Raw genomic sequence first — 15,955 nt, forward strand, 5'->3', positions numbered from 1 at the left:
TTGGTTTTGTATTGGTTGTTTCAATAATACAAGTTTGATCTTTAAAAGATGTCAATATATACCATTATGGTTTAGTTTTGGCTAGAAATGCAATAGTTTTATTTCGATAATGTTTCGAAATACTCTTATGTTATATTTTGGCTAGTTCCGTGACATTTAATTGTGTTCATAGAAGATAGTTCTTATGTTTTCTTGACTCGTGGATTATTTGTATATCAATCTTAGTTGTCTCTTAATTCTCATATTCGTGCGTGAATAACTGATCTAGACGTGGATTATTTGTATATCAATCTTAGTTGTCTCTTAATTCTCATATTCGTGCGTGAATAACTGATCTAGACGTGGATTATTTGTATATCAATCTTAGTTGTCTCTTAATTCTCATATTCGTGCGTGAATAACTGATCTAGACGCACAGGTAGTTAATTGTAACAAAAAGAAAAATTGAGAAAATTCCAGAATCTTCTTTTTCCTGGTGGACGGGATTTTTCTCTTTTTTTTAATTATATTTTATTGCTAGTTAATGGGCCCAACTTTGTGGGCCGAATTTGCACCTCAGGAGCCCACAGATTAGAAAATGATGGGCCGAAGTACTCGCATCATGGGCCACAGTGGAGAATCCAATTCCTTCTCCTTTCCAAGTTCTCGTTTATTTATTTATTTATTTATGATTATTATTTCTTTATTATTTTCATTTTTCTATTGTATAGTTGAGAATAACGATAATATATTTCATTTTAATATTCTTTTTCATTTTTTATATTTGAATTTTTAAAAAACCTTCCTTGTAATTTAATATTAATTATATAAAATAAAAAATTATGCGATTAAGTGTTACTAAATAAAAAATTAGGTTAAAGTTACTCATTTCATTTTAATTTAGCATACATTTTGTTATAAATCTTAATTTTATTTTACTTTTATTATTGAATTTGATAAAATAATAATAATCTAACTGTGATTTAATTAAAAAAAAACTAATTTTAAACTAATCATATTTATATTTATTTAAGAAAATATATAATGTAAATATATTTATTTAAAATAACCATAAATAAACAATTAAAACTAAATGCTATTTTAACCTAAAAATTGCGATTTTCTTTAACCTAAAAATTGCGATTTTAAACTAATCATATTTATATTCTTATTTTTCTACCCGACCGAAAGAAAGGCGAAGGGTACTTACTGCCCACTGCTCGCTATATAAATACCTGCCCGTCGCCGTCTCTCTCCATCGTTGCAGTTTTCTTATACGGAGAAGACTTTCCGCAAGAAAGCGATTTCTGTTTATTCCAATGGCTGAAGAAGGGCAAGTGATCGCATGCCATAAGAAAGCTGAGTGGGATGCTCATTTAGCGAAAGCGAAGGAATCTGGAAAACTGGTATCGTATTTTTGTTTTTGTTTTTCAGGCTCCTCATTTCTAGATTTCAATTGATTTCGATCGAATTTTGGATTTACTGGATATGTGTATTGAAGCATTTCACGTTTATGTTAGGAGATCGTTCGATGTTTTGGTAAAAATCGCGATGGATTCGTTAGGGTTTCTGATCTCTCTTACGCTAGTAGTAATGTTCGATTTATCTCCATTGAATGATCGTGTTGAAATTGATGCTTTCGAGGTTTTCTTTATAACGTCGTGTGGAATCTTTTGATTTGTATTATTCTTTAAATCATTCTCTGTTACTCTTTTCGTTCTTTTTGGTAAGAAATTGTTGATTATTCTATTTTGCATTGACCGAACTTGAGTGATTCTGTATTACAGTTTGTGTCCGTTTTTTGTTCCTGATGATTCTTAAGTCTTGTTTGATAGATTGTTGTGGATTTTACTGCTTCCTGGTGCGGGCCATGCCGTGCAATTGCTCCATATTTCTCAGAATTGGCTAAGAATCATCCCGGTGTCGTTTTCCTGAAAGTGGACGTCGATGAATTGAACGTAAATATATTGAATCTCTTTTAACTCTTCTCAATCTATGATATCATATGTCAACACTTCTGTTCCATCGCGATATTGCTGATTACTGTAGCATGCAGTGGAGCTGTTTTCTTTTTGATTGATCAAACAAATGCTTCTGTTTCTCTCTGCAGACTGTTGCTACCGAGTGGGAGATCAATGCAATGCCGACATTTGTTTTCATGAAACGAGGGGAAACAGTTCACAAGATTGTTGGTGCTGATAAATCGGCGCTGTTGAAAAAAATAGAAGAGCTCAAGACTCCAACTGCTGCTACTACTTCTACTGCTTAGACACAATCAGCTTGGAGGATGTGGTCTCGTTGATTAGTATGGTGCAATGATGCTTCTGTTTTCGAGTTTGATCTTCTTGTCAATTTCATAACGTTGTGTCGAAGAGTTTCGTTTTCCCTAAAAGAAGTTGGATTATATGCAGAACTCTGAAAGATGATTCTGGTTCTTGTTATCTAGAACTTGCAGGTTTCAATGTGGAATAAATGTGGCAGGAATTTTGTTGAATTCTGAAGTCTCATGGTTTACACATTCTACCAGCAGGCTTCCGTAAGATCTTGACTCTCTATTTCTTATCTAATTCTCCATGGATGATGTTCTTTCAGCTTATTCTCATAGTAACTAAGAAGAATTGTTTCCTATGAGAATGGTCAACATACACTTGAATTTCGTTCATGTCTAATACGTGTTTGAACTTTGAATCTTTTAATTCCGTGTCTGTCTCTTATGTTAAGGACTTTATAGACACGAAATTGAATGTAGGCGTACCTGTTAGGGGCATAATAAAGATTCGGAAAAAGGGAATGAATATCATTAGGTGATTATTAATCTATGGTTTACTGAAGAACAGGGTGGCTGTGTGGCCTCGATAGAAGCTCATCAGCGCATATGGAAAGGGGTAATCTTCATATCCTGCAAGTTTTTCCCTTCTCTAGTCGTCGTCAAAAGAAAAGAAATAATAATAATATATTATTATTATCATTATTTTTTGTGGGCATAATGCTGGTCTCATGTTTTAGTGAATAATTTTGTAATTTAACTTTAAAATATTATATTTTGAAATCAATAGATTAAATAAAATTACACTCTGAAAGTTAAGGATCAAAAAAATATATATTTTTCCTCTTAAGTCAATGAATTCGTACCAATAATGATATATATATATATTTATATTTATTGGAATATAAAGTTTTTGTAATTAATTAAAAGAATAAAGAGAGGAATTAATGTGAAGCATAAAGTATGGAGCGACCAAAACAATAAATGATAAATTAAGAGGTAAGGATGGGTTGATTGGTCAAATTCAATTTAGAATCTAACTATAATTTCCATCAATTCAAGATAAATCATTCCTTGATTCTTTTATTATTATTATTTTTTTAAATGTCTCTTTATTTTTGGACCAGATATATTTGGCCCTTATTTTATTCGGTCAGGAATCAATTTCAACTCACTAAAATCATTAAAAAAAAAAAAAAAAAAAAAAAAAAAAAAAAAAAAAAAGCTTGTGAACCAAAGAACTTTCCAACCCTTAAATTCTCCTCAAAACCAAGTAAAAGTTCAGTATCTTTCACCCAGAAAATTACTACAAAGTTCAATGACACGACCATTTGAGTTAACATTGCAGCAATGGGCTCCTCCGACAAGCCATAATAGCCATTGATGCAATGTCTAAAATTGGGTCTAAGGTAAGCACCCACGCGTATAGCAATTTGCTTCAAACTTGCATAGATGTTGATTCTATTGAAGTGGGTCGTGAGCTCCATGTTCGTATGTGTTTATACGAAGCTAACAAGCATATATGCCAAATGTGGATTTTGATGCACATAAGGTGTTTGATGAATTGCTTGAGAGGATTTGTACACTTGGTCGGCATTGATAGGTGCATATTCGATGTGGGATGAGTTGTTATATGAATAATTCGTTCATAACACATTTGGAGAGGTGCACCATCTATTTACAGTTAAGGGAATAAATTTGATTAGAACATATTGAATTTGAAGTATTTGATTCATGGTACTGATTCTTTTTCTGTTTTCCTTTTCTTTTTTCTGTGTTTACTAATAATTCTTTTTCTTCATTGATATAATCCATATAGATTCTTAATTGTGGTTAGTCGAGCATGTAGACATACATGCCTGTCTGGGTGCATAGTTTACTGTTTCTTGCAGATGTCTAATGACATAACACATTCAGCTTGAAACGATACTTGATATTGTATCACCTTGGTCTGGTATTTTGATGAAGTGATACGAAATAAGGTGTCTTAATCATGTCATGAATGATTTAGTTTTAAGAAGGTTTTATTGTATTTTTTAAGTTTTAGAGTATTGTCTTTAAGATAATAAATTACAATTCGTTAGTGGTCGTTGTGGTTTGATGGCCATGAAAGTTACAACATTTCAGCTAATCATAGGTTATTATAAAGTTTATTTTCAAAGCTATAAATAGTCATTTATGTTATTGTTTTAGTATAAAGATTTTGGATAATATAATGAACGTTGTATATTATGCTTCGTCAGCCATGAGCTTGTTCCTTTACCTTTCTTGTGTTTAGATTTGCATACTAGATTCATTCAAGTAGTCTTGATCAAGCTATCTTGTAGAGTGATTCGAATCACGAGTTTAGAAATAAGTTTTCTTTACTTTTGATCTTGATCATCAAGGTAATACGTTTCCTATTCGAATCCGTTTACTTTTGATTTTGATCTTGATCAAGCTACCTCCTTAGCTTAGCTGATGCTCACCCGAGACTGATATGTCCAGTCCATCTTGATTTATATTTGCCTTTGGTTATCAGAAATCTTCTTAAAGATGGGGTTTAATAATAGTTCGACTATGTTCCTTTACGAGTGAACATACTATTATTGATTGTCAAGCATCTTCTTACTTATCGGGTATCATTTTCTGCAGAGTCCATGATAGTTACGCACATATGAAGAAAGCTTGTGCATCTAAACCGAATTGGAGGTCCAAGAGGATATGGGCCAATGTGGCATCCTTCTCGGAGAGTGAGGAGGGGTTGATATGTAGGGACAAATCAAGATGGAGATTTATTGGGAATTCATGTGTAACGGCCCAAACCCACCGCTAGCAGATATTGTCCTCTTTGGACTTTTCCTTCTGAGTTTTTCCTTAAGATTTTTAAAACGCGTCTGCGGGGATAGGTTTCCACACCCTTATAAAAATTATTTTGTTTTCCTCTCCAATCGACGTGAGATCTCACAATCCACCCCCCTTCGAGGCCCAGCGTCTTTGCTGGCACACCGCCTCGTGTCCACCTCCATCAGGGCTCAGCTTCCTCGCCGGCACATCGTCCGGTGTCTGGCTCTGATACCATTTATAACAGTCCAAACCCACCGCTAGCAGGTATTGTCCTCTTTGGGCTTTCCCTTCCGAACTTCCTCTCAAGGTTTCTAAAACACGTACGCTAGGGAGAGGTTTTCACACCCTTATAAAAAATGTTTCGTTCCCCTCTCCAACCGATGTGAGATCTCACGTTATGCCTACTCAAGTCACTTTTAGCTACAGAATGTCAAATTTCACACTAATAAACTTTCACCTTCAATGTTTGTTTATTAGATGGAATGTGCATAATGATTAGCTGGTGCGTCTCTAGTTAAGATTCCATACCTAGGATACTAAGCGAATCACCATATTTTAAGCTAATGTCGATGAGAATAATAATGATGCCAAACAGATTAGACTCCATTGCGAAGAGCCACTATTTGTTCTGTTTTCTTTAACATTAGATTCTCTACTAAATCTTTCCCCTCCGTAGTGAAGTTTGGAATCTAACTCCCATCATTTGCAAAGCTTTTAAATCCTCACAATTGGTATTGCACACTGCAGTTGTGCACAGCTATCAAAGTCCAAGAGAATTGTTGCTCTCTTCCCTCTTCCATTGTTGTTTCCGTCGCAAGAATGGTAGCTGCTATTCATTTGTTTTGTATTATTAATTGCATACACTTTGTTGGTTTGTTTGTGTGATATCCCACATTGGTTGGGGAGGAGAACGAAATACCCTTTTTAAAGGGTGTGGAAACCTTTCCCTAGCAGACGTTTTAAAAACCTTGAGGGCAAACCTGAAAGGGAAAGCCCAAATCGCCCGCTAATTAGAATTTTGTTTTTCCTCAGCAGAGTTTTGACGATTCTCAAAAGATCAAGCCAGTCTCGGCTGGACCCTTTGGAGGACCAGGTGGGAACAAGTGGGATGATGGGGTTTTTTCGAGTATCAGGCAGTTGGTAATTTCTCATGGAGCTGGTATCGACTCCATTAAGATTCAATATGATGTGAAGGGAACGCCAATTTGGTCTGATAGACATGGAGGAAATGGTGGCACTAAAACAGACACGGTACATATTGGTTCTAGTTTGATCATTGATGAAAAACACAATTTTCTGTGTACTATGTGGTTTCATTTTTTGTTTTTCAGGTGAAACTTGACTTCCCGGACGAGTACTTGACGATGATCCGAGGACACTACGGTAGCTTTGTGTCATATGACCAAATTTTCGTTCAATCCCTGACATTTATGAGCAACAAAAGGAAGTATGGACCTTACGGGGTCGAACTCGGAAGAGTTTTCTCATTCCCAACGACCGAGGGCAAGCTTGTCGGGTTCCATGGCAGGAGTGGATTGTACTTGGATGCCATTGGAGTTTACCTAAAGCCTATGCCAATACAAACGCCATCTAAAGCAATTATTCAATCACAGAGTTATGTTGCTTCTAAGACAGAAAGTGAAGGCTATTCAATTATACAAGGAAGTGTGGGCCAAAATTATGATATTGTTCTTGCTGTAAAGCAGAAGGATGAACTCAAAAAGCCCCTTCCATCAAGCTCCTCAAGCTCAGAATCAAGTGATGATGAATCCATAACCAAGGTGAGTTGCCTTTAATCGTCTCGTCGTTTCGAGTGTGTTTCTTTTCCCTCGCACGTCTACTCGTTAGGATAGAAAACTAATGATTGGGAATGGTCATATATCCCAGAGGCCTGTTAAGAAAGGACCTTCTAAAGCTGAAAATGTTGTGCCATGTGGACCCTGGGGTGGCTCAGGAGGAACTGCATTTGATGATGGATGTTACACTGGCGTTAGACAAATTAATATATCGCGCAATGTCGGGATCGTATACATAAGAGCTCTGTATGCTTGCGATGAGGAATCGATATGGGGAAGCCGGGCCGGTGGAAATGTAGGATTCAAACATGACAAGGTGAATGTATTTTCTTCATATTATTCTGTGATATCCTACATTAGTTGGGAAGGAGAACGAAACACCTTTTATAAGGGTGTGGAAACCTTTCCCTAGTAGACGCGTTGTAAAGCCTTGAGGGGAAGCCCGAAAGAAAAAGCCCAAAGAGAACAACATCTGCTAGTGGTGGGCTTGGATCATTACAAATGGTATTAGAGCCCGTCACCGGACGATGTGTCAGCGAGGAGACTATTCCCCAAAGGGGGTAGACACGAGGCAGTGTGCCAGTAAGGATACTGGGCCCCGAAGAGGGTGGATTTGGTGGGGGTCCCACATCGATTGGGGAAAGAAACAAGTGCCAGCGAGGACGTTGGGCCCATGAATTATGATATCCCACATTGGTTGGGGGAGGAGAACGAAACACCTTTTATGAGGGTGTGGAAACCTTTCCCTAGCAAACGTATTTTAAAACCTTGAGGGGAAGCCCGAAAGGGAAAGCCAAGCCCAAAGAGGAGAATATCTGCTAGTGGTGGGCTTGGGCCGTTACATATTCGATCAAACGACATGTTATTTCGGGTTTTAGTTATTACATTTCTCGTTATCTTAGTCGTAGCAAACGTTTTGCAGGTTATCTTCGACTATCCATACGAAATCTTGACTCATGTGACTGGACACTATGGTCCTGTAATGTACATGGGACCTAACGTTATCAAGTCACTTACATTCCATACTACAAAAGCTAAGTACGGACCATTTGGGGAGGCACAAGGAACCCCTTTCAGTACCAACGTCAAGGAGGGGAAGATTGTTGGATTTCATGGCAGGAAAGGTCTGTTCCTCGATGCACTCGGTGTGCACATAGTAGAAGGAAAGGTGACCCCGGCGTCTCGTCCTCCGTCCAGTGATATCGTTCCTGCTACACAACCACTTCTCGAAAACGAGAGCGCCCATTGGACTAAGAAACTTGCTCCTTCAAACGGAAGACCACTTGAAGAGGTACTTTCTAACTCAGCTCATCATTTTAGATAAGTCTAGTCATGAAAGAGCTTATGGATGGATTGGTTACTTGTTTCGTAGATGGCTCGTGTAGTAAAAGAACCAGCTCCCTGTGGACCGGGACCGTGGGGCGGGGATGGAGGGAAACCGTGGGACGACGGAGTGTTTTCTGGCATTAAACAAATATACTTGACCAAATCTCTTGAAGCTTTTTGTTCAATCCAAATTGAATATGATCGAAACAAGCAATCAGTTTGGTCAGTTAAGCATGGAGGAAACGGTGGAACGACCGTGCATCGGGTATCGATAAATTTAAAACCTTAAACGTGCATTCACAAGCACACAAACATTTATTCTGGCTGTGTGTTTGCAGGTAAAACTAGATTATCCGCACGAAGTGTTGACTTGTATCTCGGGATATTACGGTTACGTCGGTAAAGATGAACGACAACAAGTTATAAAGTCGCTTACTTTACACACAAGTAGGGGGAAGTTCGGACCGTTCGGGGAGGAGATAGGAACCTTTTTCACGTCGACGATAACCGAGGGGAAGGTGGTTGGCTTCCATGGGAGGAGCAGCTTGTACTTGGACGCCATTGGAGTTCACATGCAGCACTGGCTAGGTAGCCAAAGATCATCCAAGTCGTCCATGTTTAAACTGTTCTGATATGAAACTAAAGAACTAATAAAGCTTGAATGGAGCAATATGGTTCCATTAATAATCTATTCTGAATGTTTGGCTTAGTCAAAGGAAGCCTCAGTTTGATATTATTAGTAAAATGTAATAAAAAGTACTATAAAACAGGACGGAAATGAGTCGTTCCTAGCTCGAGTTTTGGATAAGCTTCTTCCAATCATGTTTGGTAATAGAACAAGACAGGACGTTTTTTTACATCTCTATGTCCCTCCCTTGTGGCGACATAGATTGAAAAAGGGAAAGAGAGGGATGGAGTTACGTAGGGGTATTTTTGACTTTTTGCTATGATCAATGATTTGACGTTTATGTTTCGTGATAGAACAAAATAGCTTGCTCGGGCATCCTTTACATCTCCTTGTCTCTCCTTATGGCGACATGGAGCGAAAAAAGCAAAGACGAGCGATGGTGTTAAGTAGGGGTATTTTTGACTTTTTGCTATACGTAGTGATTTTTCAAGCAGTGGGAGGAGACCAGGACTCTGACCGCGTGCCTATTGAAGAATGAGCCGACGACTCATAGGCAGTGGCTTGGTTAAGGAACCCACTGGAGCCGTAGTGAAAGCGAGTCTTCATGGGGTAATTGTCACTACTTATGGACCCGAACCTAGGTGATCTATTCATGACTAGGATGAAGCTTCATTTATGTTCGGTTGAGAGACTATTAAACCCTAACTTTAGGTTGCATAGTCAGACTCCGATGAATTGAATTTTGGCCTCGAAAGCATTTTTTCTTTCACGTTTGCACCTCATGTCGTATAAGCTACCCGAAAAATAACCTAATAAAGAAAGAGCCTAGGTGACAATGTGACATGTCAACAAACTTTGGTATGTAAAAAATGAAAATAAAAAACAAAATAGATATTAATTATTTTGGGCCTTGGAAAGAAAATGGTAATGGGCCTAAAATTCTTCCAATCCTTAAAAAAAAAATGCTTATGGGCCTAGAAAAAAACAAACAAATAAATTTTTGGTTAGCTAAATTGCCAATGGACTAAAATACCCTTAGCCCGGTGCTCATGACGCGCTACGGAACCTCGACCATGTCGAGGGACCAAGCAAGGGATAGCTAGCAGCATAGAGCCGACTTGGCGTCAACAGCTTCGTATCACACTGGATTAATCCAATATGTGGTTCCGCACGTGACGTAGAGTCAGCTCCTATCAACGATTAATGAATATTGTTGAACTAAAAAAAGATATAGCAACTACGCCCTCGTTTGTCTTATTACACTCAAATAATTTTTTCAACATAAGTAACACAAAAAGTCGTCACAGAAGGACGTTGTCATTCACATCTTGATAATAATAGTAGAATTTGACGTGATTTTGGCCAAACTTTGACTCGTCTTGACCTTTGAGGGATAGATGAATCCTTCCAATCTCTGATTTTGGCCAAACTTTGACTCGTCTTGACCTTAGAGGGATAGATGAATCCTTCCGATCTCGTGTGACAAATACATACAACTCCATGAGTATATATAAAGCAATTCCTATCTTGAATTTTTATCTAACTCGAACGTTTGTTTCTCGAGAAAGGAAAATAACTTGTACAAGTTTTCCATTTGGTCGGATTTTTGGCATTCCAAGCTTCACAATGATCTAAGTGAAATGAATATGTAAAGAAAAATAATATGGTCTTCATGCATATAACCTTATAAGATAGTGACATTTTCAAGAAACCATTGCATCTTTCCATAGTTTTGTCTTTTTAACGTCTCCGTCTCGTTTGGTAATAATTTATCGACGCTTTTTGGAGTACTTAAAATAGTTGTTCGTCGTTCATTATTTGAAAGCTAAGTTGTCGTTATTCTATGTTCATAATTCCAATACGTGTTTGACGTTAGTACTTAGCTTCAATCTCCTACTTGGGTGGATGTGTGATACCTGAGTAGAGATGCCCACAGAGGACGGGACAGGAACGAGGACCTTCCCTGTTCCCATCCCTGTGAAATTTCCTATTTATTTTTGCGGGAATTGAGTTACATGAATGAATCGAGATCGCATCACTCGAGTAAAAGAAGGTTACATGAATGAATCGAGATCACACCCGAATAATTTTATGTCAAGTGACCTCCTAGGAATTTTTCAAAAATGTATGTGAGTGAGAATAAAACACGCTGAAAGGATCCATGTTGGTCTATGAAGATAGTCTTTACTCTTAGAAGCGATGAGTATAACGTGACCATGTCACAGGGGATCATCGAGGCCATTAAGTGCCAAATCCAGATTCCAAATCCTCGTACAAATCCTAGGCATGAGACATTACAAATGGTATCAGAGCAGTACGGCTCCTAGAAAGATGTGATTCAGGGTCGAACCAAGGTGAAAGCTAGTAGACATATGACACCCGAACAAACGAGGGATACATGAATGAACCGAGACCACGTCAAAATAAGAACTTTTTCAAATTTAATATTATATATATATATATATATAATAAAAAACAGAGAGAGCCCATGGATTGTATGTCCATTGTAAAGTTAAAATCATGTGTTTTTTTTTTCTTTCTCTCTCCTGTTAGCTTTTTTGGGTTTAGAGAGAGAAATTATTAACTTTTTGGTTAAAAAGATGTGTAATATTTTACTTTTTAACCCCTTTAACTAAAATAGAAAAAGATTTTATTTGTGAGTAGGAGAATAAAATCCCTTTCTCTTTCCTTTTTCTTCTCTCACATCATGCCACTATCTTTAAACACGGACCTCATCGACTCTATATATTGTAACTATAACGACTCAGGTCCACCGCTAGTAGATATTGTCCTCTTTAGGCTTTCTCGGGTTTCCCCTCAAAGCTTTAAAACGTGTATGTTAGGGGAAGGTTTCCACACTTGGTGTTCTGTTCTCCTCTCCAACCAATTTGGGACATCACAATCCACCCCTCTTCTGGGCCCAGTGTCCTCGCTGGTACTCGTTCCTTTCTCTAAACGATGTGGGACCCCTACCAAATCCACCCCTTTGGGGCCATCGCCCTTACTGGCACACTGCCTCGTGTCTACCCCCCTTCTGGGAACAGCGAGAAGGCTGACACATCATTCAGTGTCTGGCTCTAATACCATTTGTAACAGCTCAGGTCCACCGCTAACAGATATTGTTCTCTTTGAGCTTTCCCTTTCGAGCTTCCCCTCAAGGTTTTAAAACACGTTTACTAGGCGAAGGTTTCCACATCTATAAAGGGTGTTTTGTTCTCCTTCCCAACCAACTCAACATCACAGTCACGATTCGATCTCGAGGTTAAAACTTTTTTTTTTTTCATGAGATCACTCAACATAGAATTGCTACAAGTAAAACACACTTAACTTCAAAAAATTTATAATTGAGCTACTGAAAAATGAAGATGTACCGTGTTGGTATAAGTAATAACTTTCAAATTCTTTTAAATCTTTCTTAGCTATTCTATTCTCGAGATTACTCCTATCTGGGTATACTCTCATCTCGGTTCATTCATGCATCCTTCATTTACTCGGATGTCACATTAACTGCCCGAGCTAAACTATCACTAATTATATGGTCTCGACAACAAGCAGCACCAACCACCAAGAATTTTCCCGCTCCTACCTCGAAAAAAAAAAAACTTTTAATGAAAAAATAATAAAAATTAAAAAATATACTTTTTTCCTTCTCCAAGAAGTGCTTTTACTCAGCTAAATATTCTTTGATAATGTTTAATTATGGAAATTAATAACCCATATTTATTAGAATTCAACTAAGTAGCTGTTGACTGCAACCCTATTCACATAAAAGCATATTTAAAGTAATTATAAATATTTAACCTATGTTCTCTTTTACCCTCAAAAGCATATCATATAGCCATTATAATTAAATATCACTTTACCCAATTCACATAATATTTTATATTCACCTTATTATAAAAATTTTAAGATAATAATGCATCAGGGTCAAAAAATACATACGGTTAGACGAACACGACTCTCCACAATGATATGATATTGTCCACTTTGAGCATAAGCTCTCGTGGATTTGCTTTGGGCTTCCCTAAGAGGCCTCGTACCAATAGAGAGAGTATGCGGGACTTTGATCCAACACCTCCCCTCGAACAAAATACGTCTTCCCCTTAATCGAGGCTCGATTCCTTCTTCTTTTTGGAGTCTTTTGTTCGACATGGCTAAGTTTAGGGCATGACGGCTCTGATACCATGTTAGATGAACACGATTCTCTACAATAATATGATACTGTATAAACTTTCATGGCTACTTTGGGTTTCCCCAAAAGGTCTCGTACCAATGGAGAGAGTATTCCTTGACTATGAACTCATAATCATTCTCTAAATTAGCGGACGTAGAACTTTCATCATCCAACAAATATTATTTTTTTATTTTGAGTAACGTAGTCAGTCAACGGATAGCGTTGGAAGCGAGTAACGTAAGATAAAAGAAATGAATTAAAATAATAAATTAAGACATTATATTTATTATTTAGAAGAATAATTAGAAGAATAATTAGAAGCATGCAAAACAAGGCAAGATCTTATGGTATAATTTGAATATTAAGAAAGTACAATTATGTTTTGTTTTTTTAGACCAACGAGGAAAATGCCACTTCCTCTTTCCCAAATTCCAACATGTTTTGTCAATTTCTCCCCTTTTTTATCAATAAATTTATTTTTTTAATTTTTTTTTTAAATTTGATTAAAATTGGATCCTGTCGTAGGTAATTCAACTATTTAATCACTCGAGATTAGTTTAATAAATCTAATTATTATACCCTTGAATTTGTTTCATTTTGGTCCTTCCGTCTTGAATCTGGTCCAACGGGTATCGTCCCTCTTACAACAACGTCAAGACCTTTCAACTAAGAGATGGGCTTTTGGTAAAACTCGAACAGTTTCTTTCAAACTTGCTTCGTATATGCAAAAATGAGTATTTAGAGATTCTTTCGTTATACCCAATAACATGGTTCAATAACAGATCGTGTAACAGCTCAAGTCCACCGCTAACAAATATTGTCTTGTTTAGACTTTTCCTTTCGAGTTTCCTCACAAGATTCTTAAAAACATGTATGCTAGATGCTAGAGAGAGATTTCCACACCCTTATAAAAACATGTTTTGTTTCTCTCTCCAATTAAGGTGAAATCTCACCCGGCTCGCAACAATCTCAAAAGTTTAGCAAATAACCTAAAGAAAAATACAAAAATTAAAATAAATATTTTAAAATTAACTCACCAGCTAGGTAAGTAAAGTTAAAAAAAAAAAAAAAAAAAAAAAAAAAAAAAAAAAAAAAAAAAAATCCACTCTGTCTCTGTGTAAGCAAATCTTATAGATCCTCTGTTTCGAAAGAAATATTTAATGCAAAATAAATAAAAATAAATAAATAAATAAAAAAAGGACAGATTCTGTCATTCTAGATCTTGTTTTAATGGGTAAAAAACCAAGAAAAAAAATCTGGGTTTGATTGGGAGATGCTGTCTGAAAAGACACAAAATTATTCTGCTTTTTACACTCTAATTTCAAACACACAAACACTTAGGAAACCCAAATGTTTCATTTTTACTCCCCGTGTCGTCTTTACATTCAACAATGGTAGGTATCGAGCCAAATCTTTCGCCTCGATGTTCGGTTTACGGAGGGGACACGTTAGCTTAAGTTTGTTCGATCTGGTCTCTAAGTTGAATCTTCGACTTTGTACATGTTTTATTGAGCTACTTGAATTGTCGGTTTGTGATTCTTTTGGTGGAAACATTATGAAAACGACCGTATGGTATAATAAGATTATTGATTTATATGTTACTTATAAGATCAACAAATTGATGACCTATATCTTATGTCTGTTAGGGAGAGATTTCCACATCCTTATAAAGAATGTTTCGTTCTCCTCTCCAACCAATGTGGGATCTCACAATTCATCCTCTTTCGAGGCCTAGTGTCCTTACTGGCACACCGCCTCGTGTCCTCTCTTCTCCAACCGATGTGGGATCTCACAATCCACCCCCCTTTGGGACCTAGCGTCCTTACTGGCACACCACCCTGTGTCCACCTCCTTTTGGAGTTCAGCCTCCTTGCTGACACATCGCTCGATGTTTGGTTCTAATAACATTTGTAACAGCTCAAGCCCACCGTGAGCAGATATTATCCTCTTTGAGTTATCCCTTTCAGGCTTCCTCTCGAAGTTTTTACAACACGTCTGTTAGAGAGGTTTCCACACCCTTATAAAGAATGTTACGTTCTCCGTAAACCGAAAGATATACACCGAAAAAACGCATTATCAAAAGATATACTTTTTTATCTTTTAACAATAGCACTCATACATCAAGGGTAACATAGAATGGTAAATTTAAGTCCTACCAATAAGAGTAACATAGAATGGTAAATTTAAGGAATTTAACTACATCCAACGAGGGTGGAAATAAATAAACAAGACCGTAATTTAAATCCAATTAATTTTTGACACGTAGAGAGAAAAAAAGTACGTGGCAATAAATTATTAGTGGTCCCCACCTATGCCTTTTGGTAAGAGAATTAAAACATAGCACTCATTTATTGGCCAATCATTTTCCTTCTGCCCCTTGTGGGCCCCACCCAATTCACACCAATACTTCTCATCAAATTTATTACATTATTATTATTATTATTAATTTATTATTTCAATATTATGAATAAATAAATAAATAAAAACCATAATTAATTATATATAAAAATATAATCTTAGGCTTAGATATTGTTTTTATTTATTTATTTTAATTATTTTGCTTCCAAGTGGATTGTGAGAGGGTATAATATATAGGGGCCTATAAAATGAAAATAATTTAGTTTAGGGATTTTTATGTAATTTGAAAACCACGTGTCGATGGGTGATTGGGGGAAAAGTAGGTTTACAGTGTTCGTGGAAACACGTGATAATAACCCACACTCGTACCCCAATGGAGATCCTCCGTATCCACGAGTGGGGCCCATAGCAGCGCTCTTTTAATCTTCCTCTTTACACAGTTTCCTCCACATCACACGTGTCGCCCTCATCCTTGCACGTGAAAATACCACGTGTCAGACTCTTACTTAACCAAACTCAAAAAAAAAAAATCAATTTATTTATTTTATTTTTCTTTTCAACAAATTCCAACCTTACCATATTTTTGAAGAATTTAAATAATT

At 36.8% G+C, this 15,955-nt stretch overlaps 2 protein-coding genes across 13 annotated transcripts; both read left to right on the plus strand.

Annotated features, from left to right (window-relative positions):
- Positions 1-1,172: 1,172 nt before the first annotated feature.
- On the plus strand, positions 1,173-2,473 carry LOC111798431 (thioredoxin H-type). The gene is made up of 3 exons (XM_023681570.2): positions 1,173-1,385; positions 1,815-1,937; positions 2,090-2,473. Exons 1-3 carry the CDS (start codon positions 1,299-1,301, stop codon positions 2,246-2,248), a joined length of 369 nt encoding a protein of 122 aa, XP_023537338.1. The 5' UTR covers positions 1,173-1,298; the 3' UTR covers positions 2,249-2,473.
- Positions 2,377-9,050, plus strand: LOC111798429 (jacalin-related lectin 3). 12 transcript variants are annotated; one of them, XM_087125413.1, is made up of 9 exons: positions 2,378-2,515; positions 2,729-2,864; positions 4,880-5,036; positions 6,104-6,322; positions 6,403-6,852; positions 6,959-7,183; positions 7,790-8,158; positions 8,240-8,458; positions 8,532-9,050. In XM_087125413.1, the coding sequence occupies exons 3-9, from the start codon at positions 4,902-4,904 to the stop codon at positions 8,823-8,825; spliced, it is 1,911 nt and encodes a 636-aa protein (XP_086981539.1). In that variant the 5' UTR covers positions 2,378-2,515; positions 2,729-2,864; positions 4,880-4,901; the 3' UTR covers positions 8,826-9,050. The 12 variants fall into 12 exon arrangements, with proteins under 12 accessions (XP_086981541.1, XP_086981539.1, XP_086981540.1 ...); XM_087125415.1 differs by lacking the exon at positions 4,880-5,036 and having other exon boundaries at positions 2,377-2,515; positions 2,817-2,864; positions 6,107-6,322; XM_087125414.1 differs by lacking the exon at positions 2,729-2,864.
- Positions 9,051-15,955: the final 6,905 nt, after the last annotated feature.

Source organism: Cucurbita pepo, chromosome 7, assembly GCF_057944985.1.
Source record: "Cucurbita pepo subsp. pepo isolate OVF chromosome 7, ASM5794498v1, whole genome shotgun sequence".
Lineage (NCBI taxonomy): Eukaryota > Viridiplantae > Streptophyta > Magnoliopsida > Cucurbitales > Cucurbitaceae > Cucurbita > Cucurbita pepo.

What these genes read in the sequence shown, in the direction of transcription:
- LOC111798431 (XM_023681570.2), top strand. Translation starts at nt 1,299, where the DNA reads ATGGCTGAAGAAGGGCAAGTGATCGCATGCCATAAGAAAGCTGAGTGG. An exon ending in CGAAGGAATCTGGAAAACTG is followed by an intron (nt 1,386 to 1,814) that starts GTATCGTATTTT and finishes CTTGTTTGATAG; the next exon opens with ATTGTTGTGGATTTTACTGC. An exon ending in TGGACGTCGATGAATTGAAC is followed by an intron (nt 1,938 to 2,089) that starts GTAAATATATTG and finishes TTCTCTCTGCAG; the next exon opens with ACTGTTGCTACCGAGTGGGA.
- LOC111798429 (XM_023681562.2), top strand. Translation starts at nt 3,867, where the DNA reads ATGAGTTGTTATATGAATAATTCGTTCATAACACATTTGGAGAGGTGC. An exon ending in ATGATGAATCCATAACCAAG is followed by an intron (nt 6,853 to 6,958) that starts GTGAGTTGCCTT and finishes CATATATCCCAG; the next exon opens with AGGCCTGTTAAGAAAGGACC. An exon ending in TAGGATTCAAACATGACAAG is followed by an intron (nt 7,184 to 7,789) that starts GTGAATGTATTT and finishes AACGTTTTGCAG; the next exon opens with GTTATCTTCGACTATCCATA.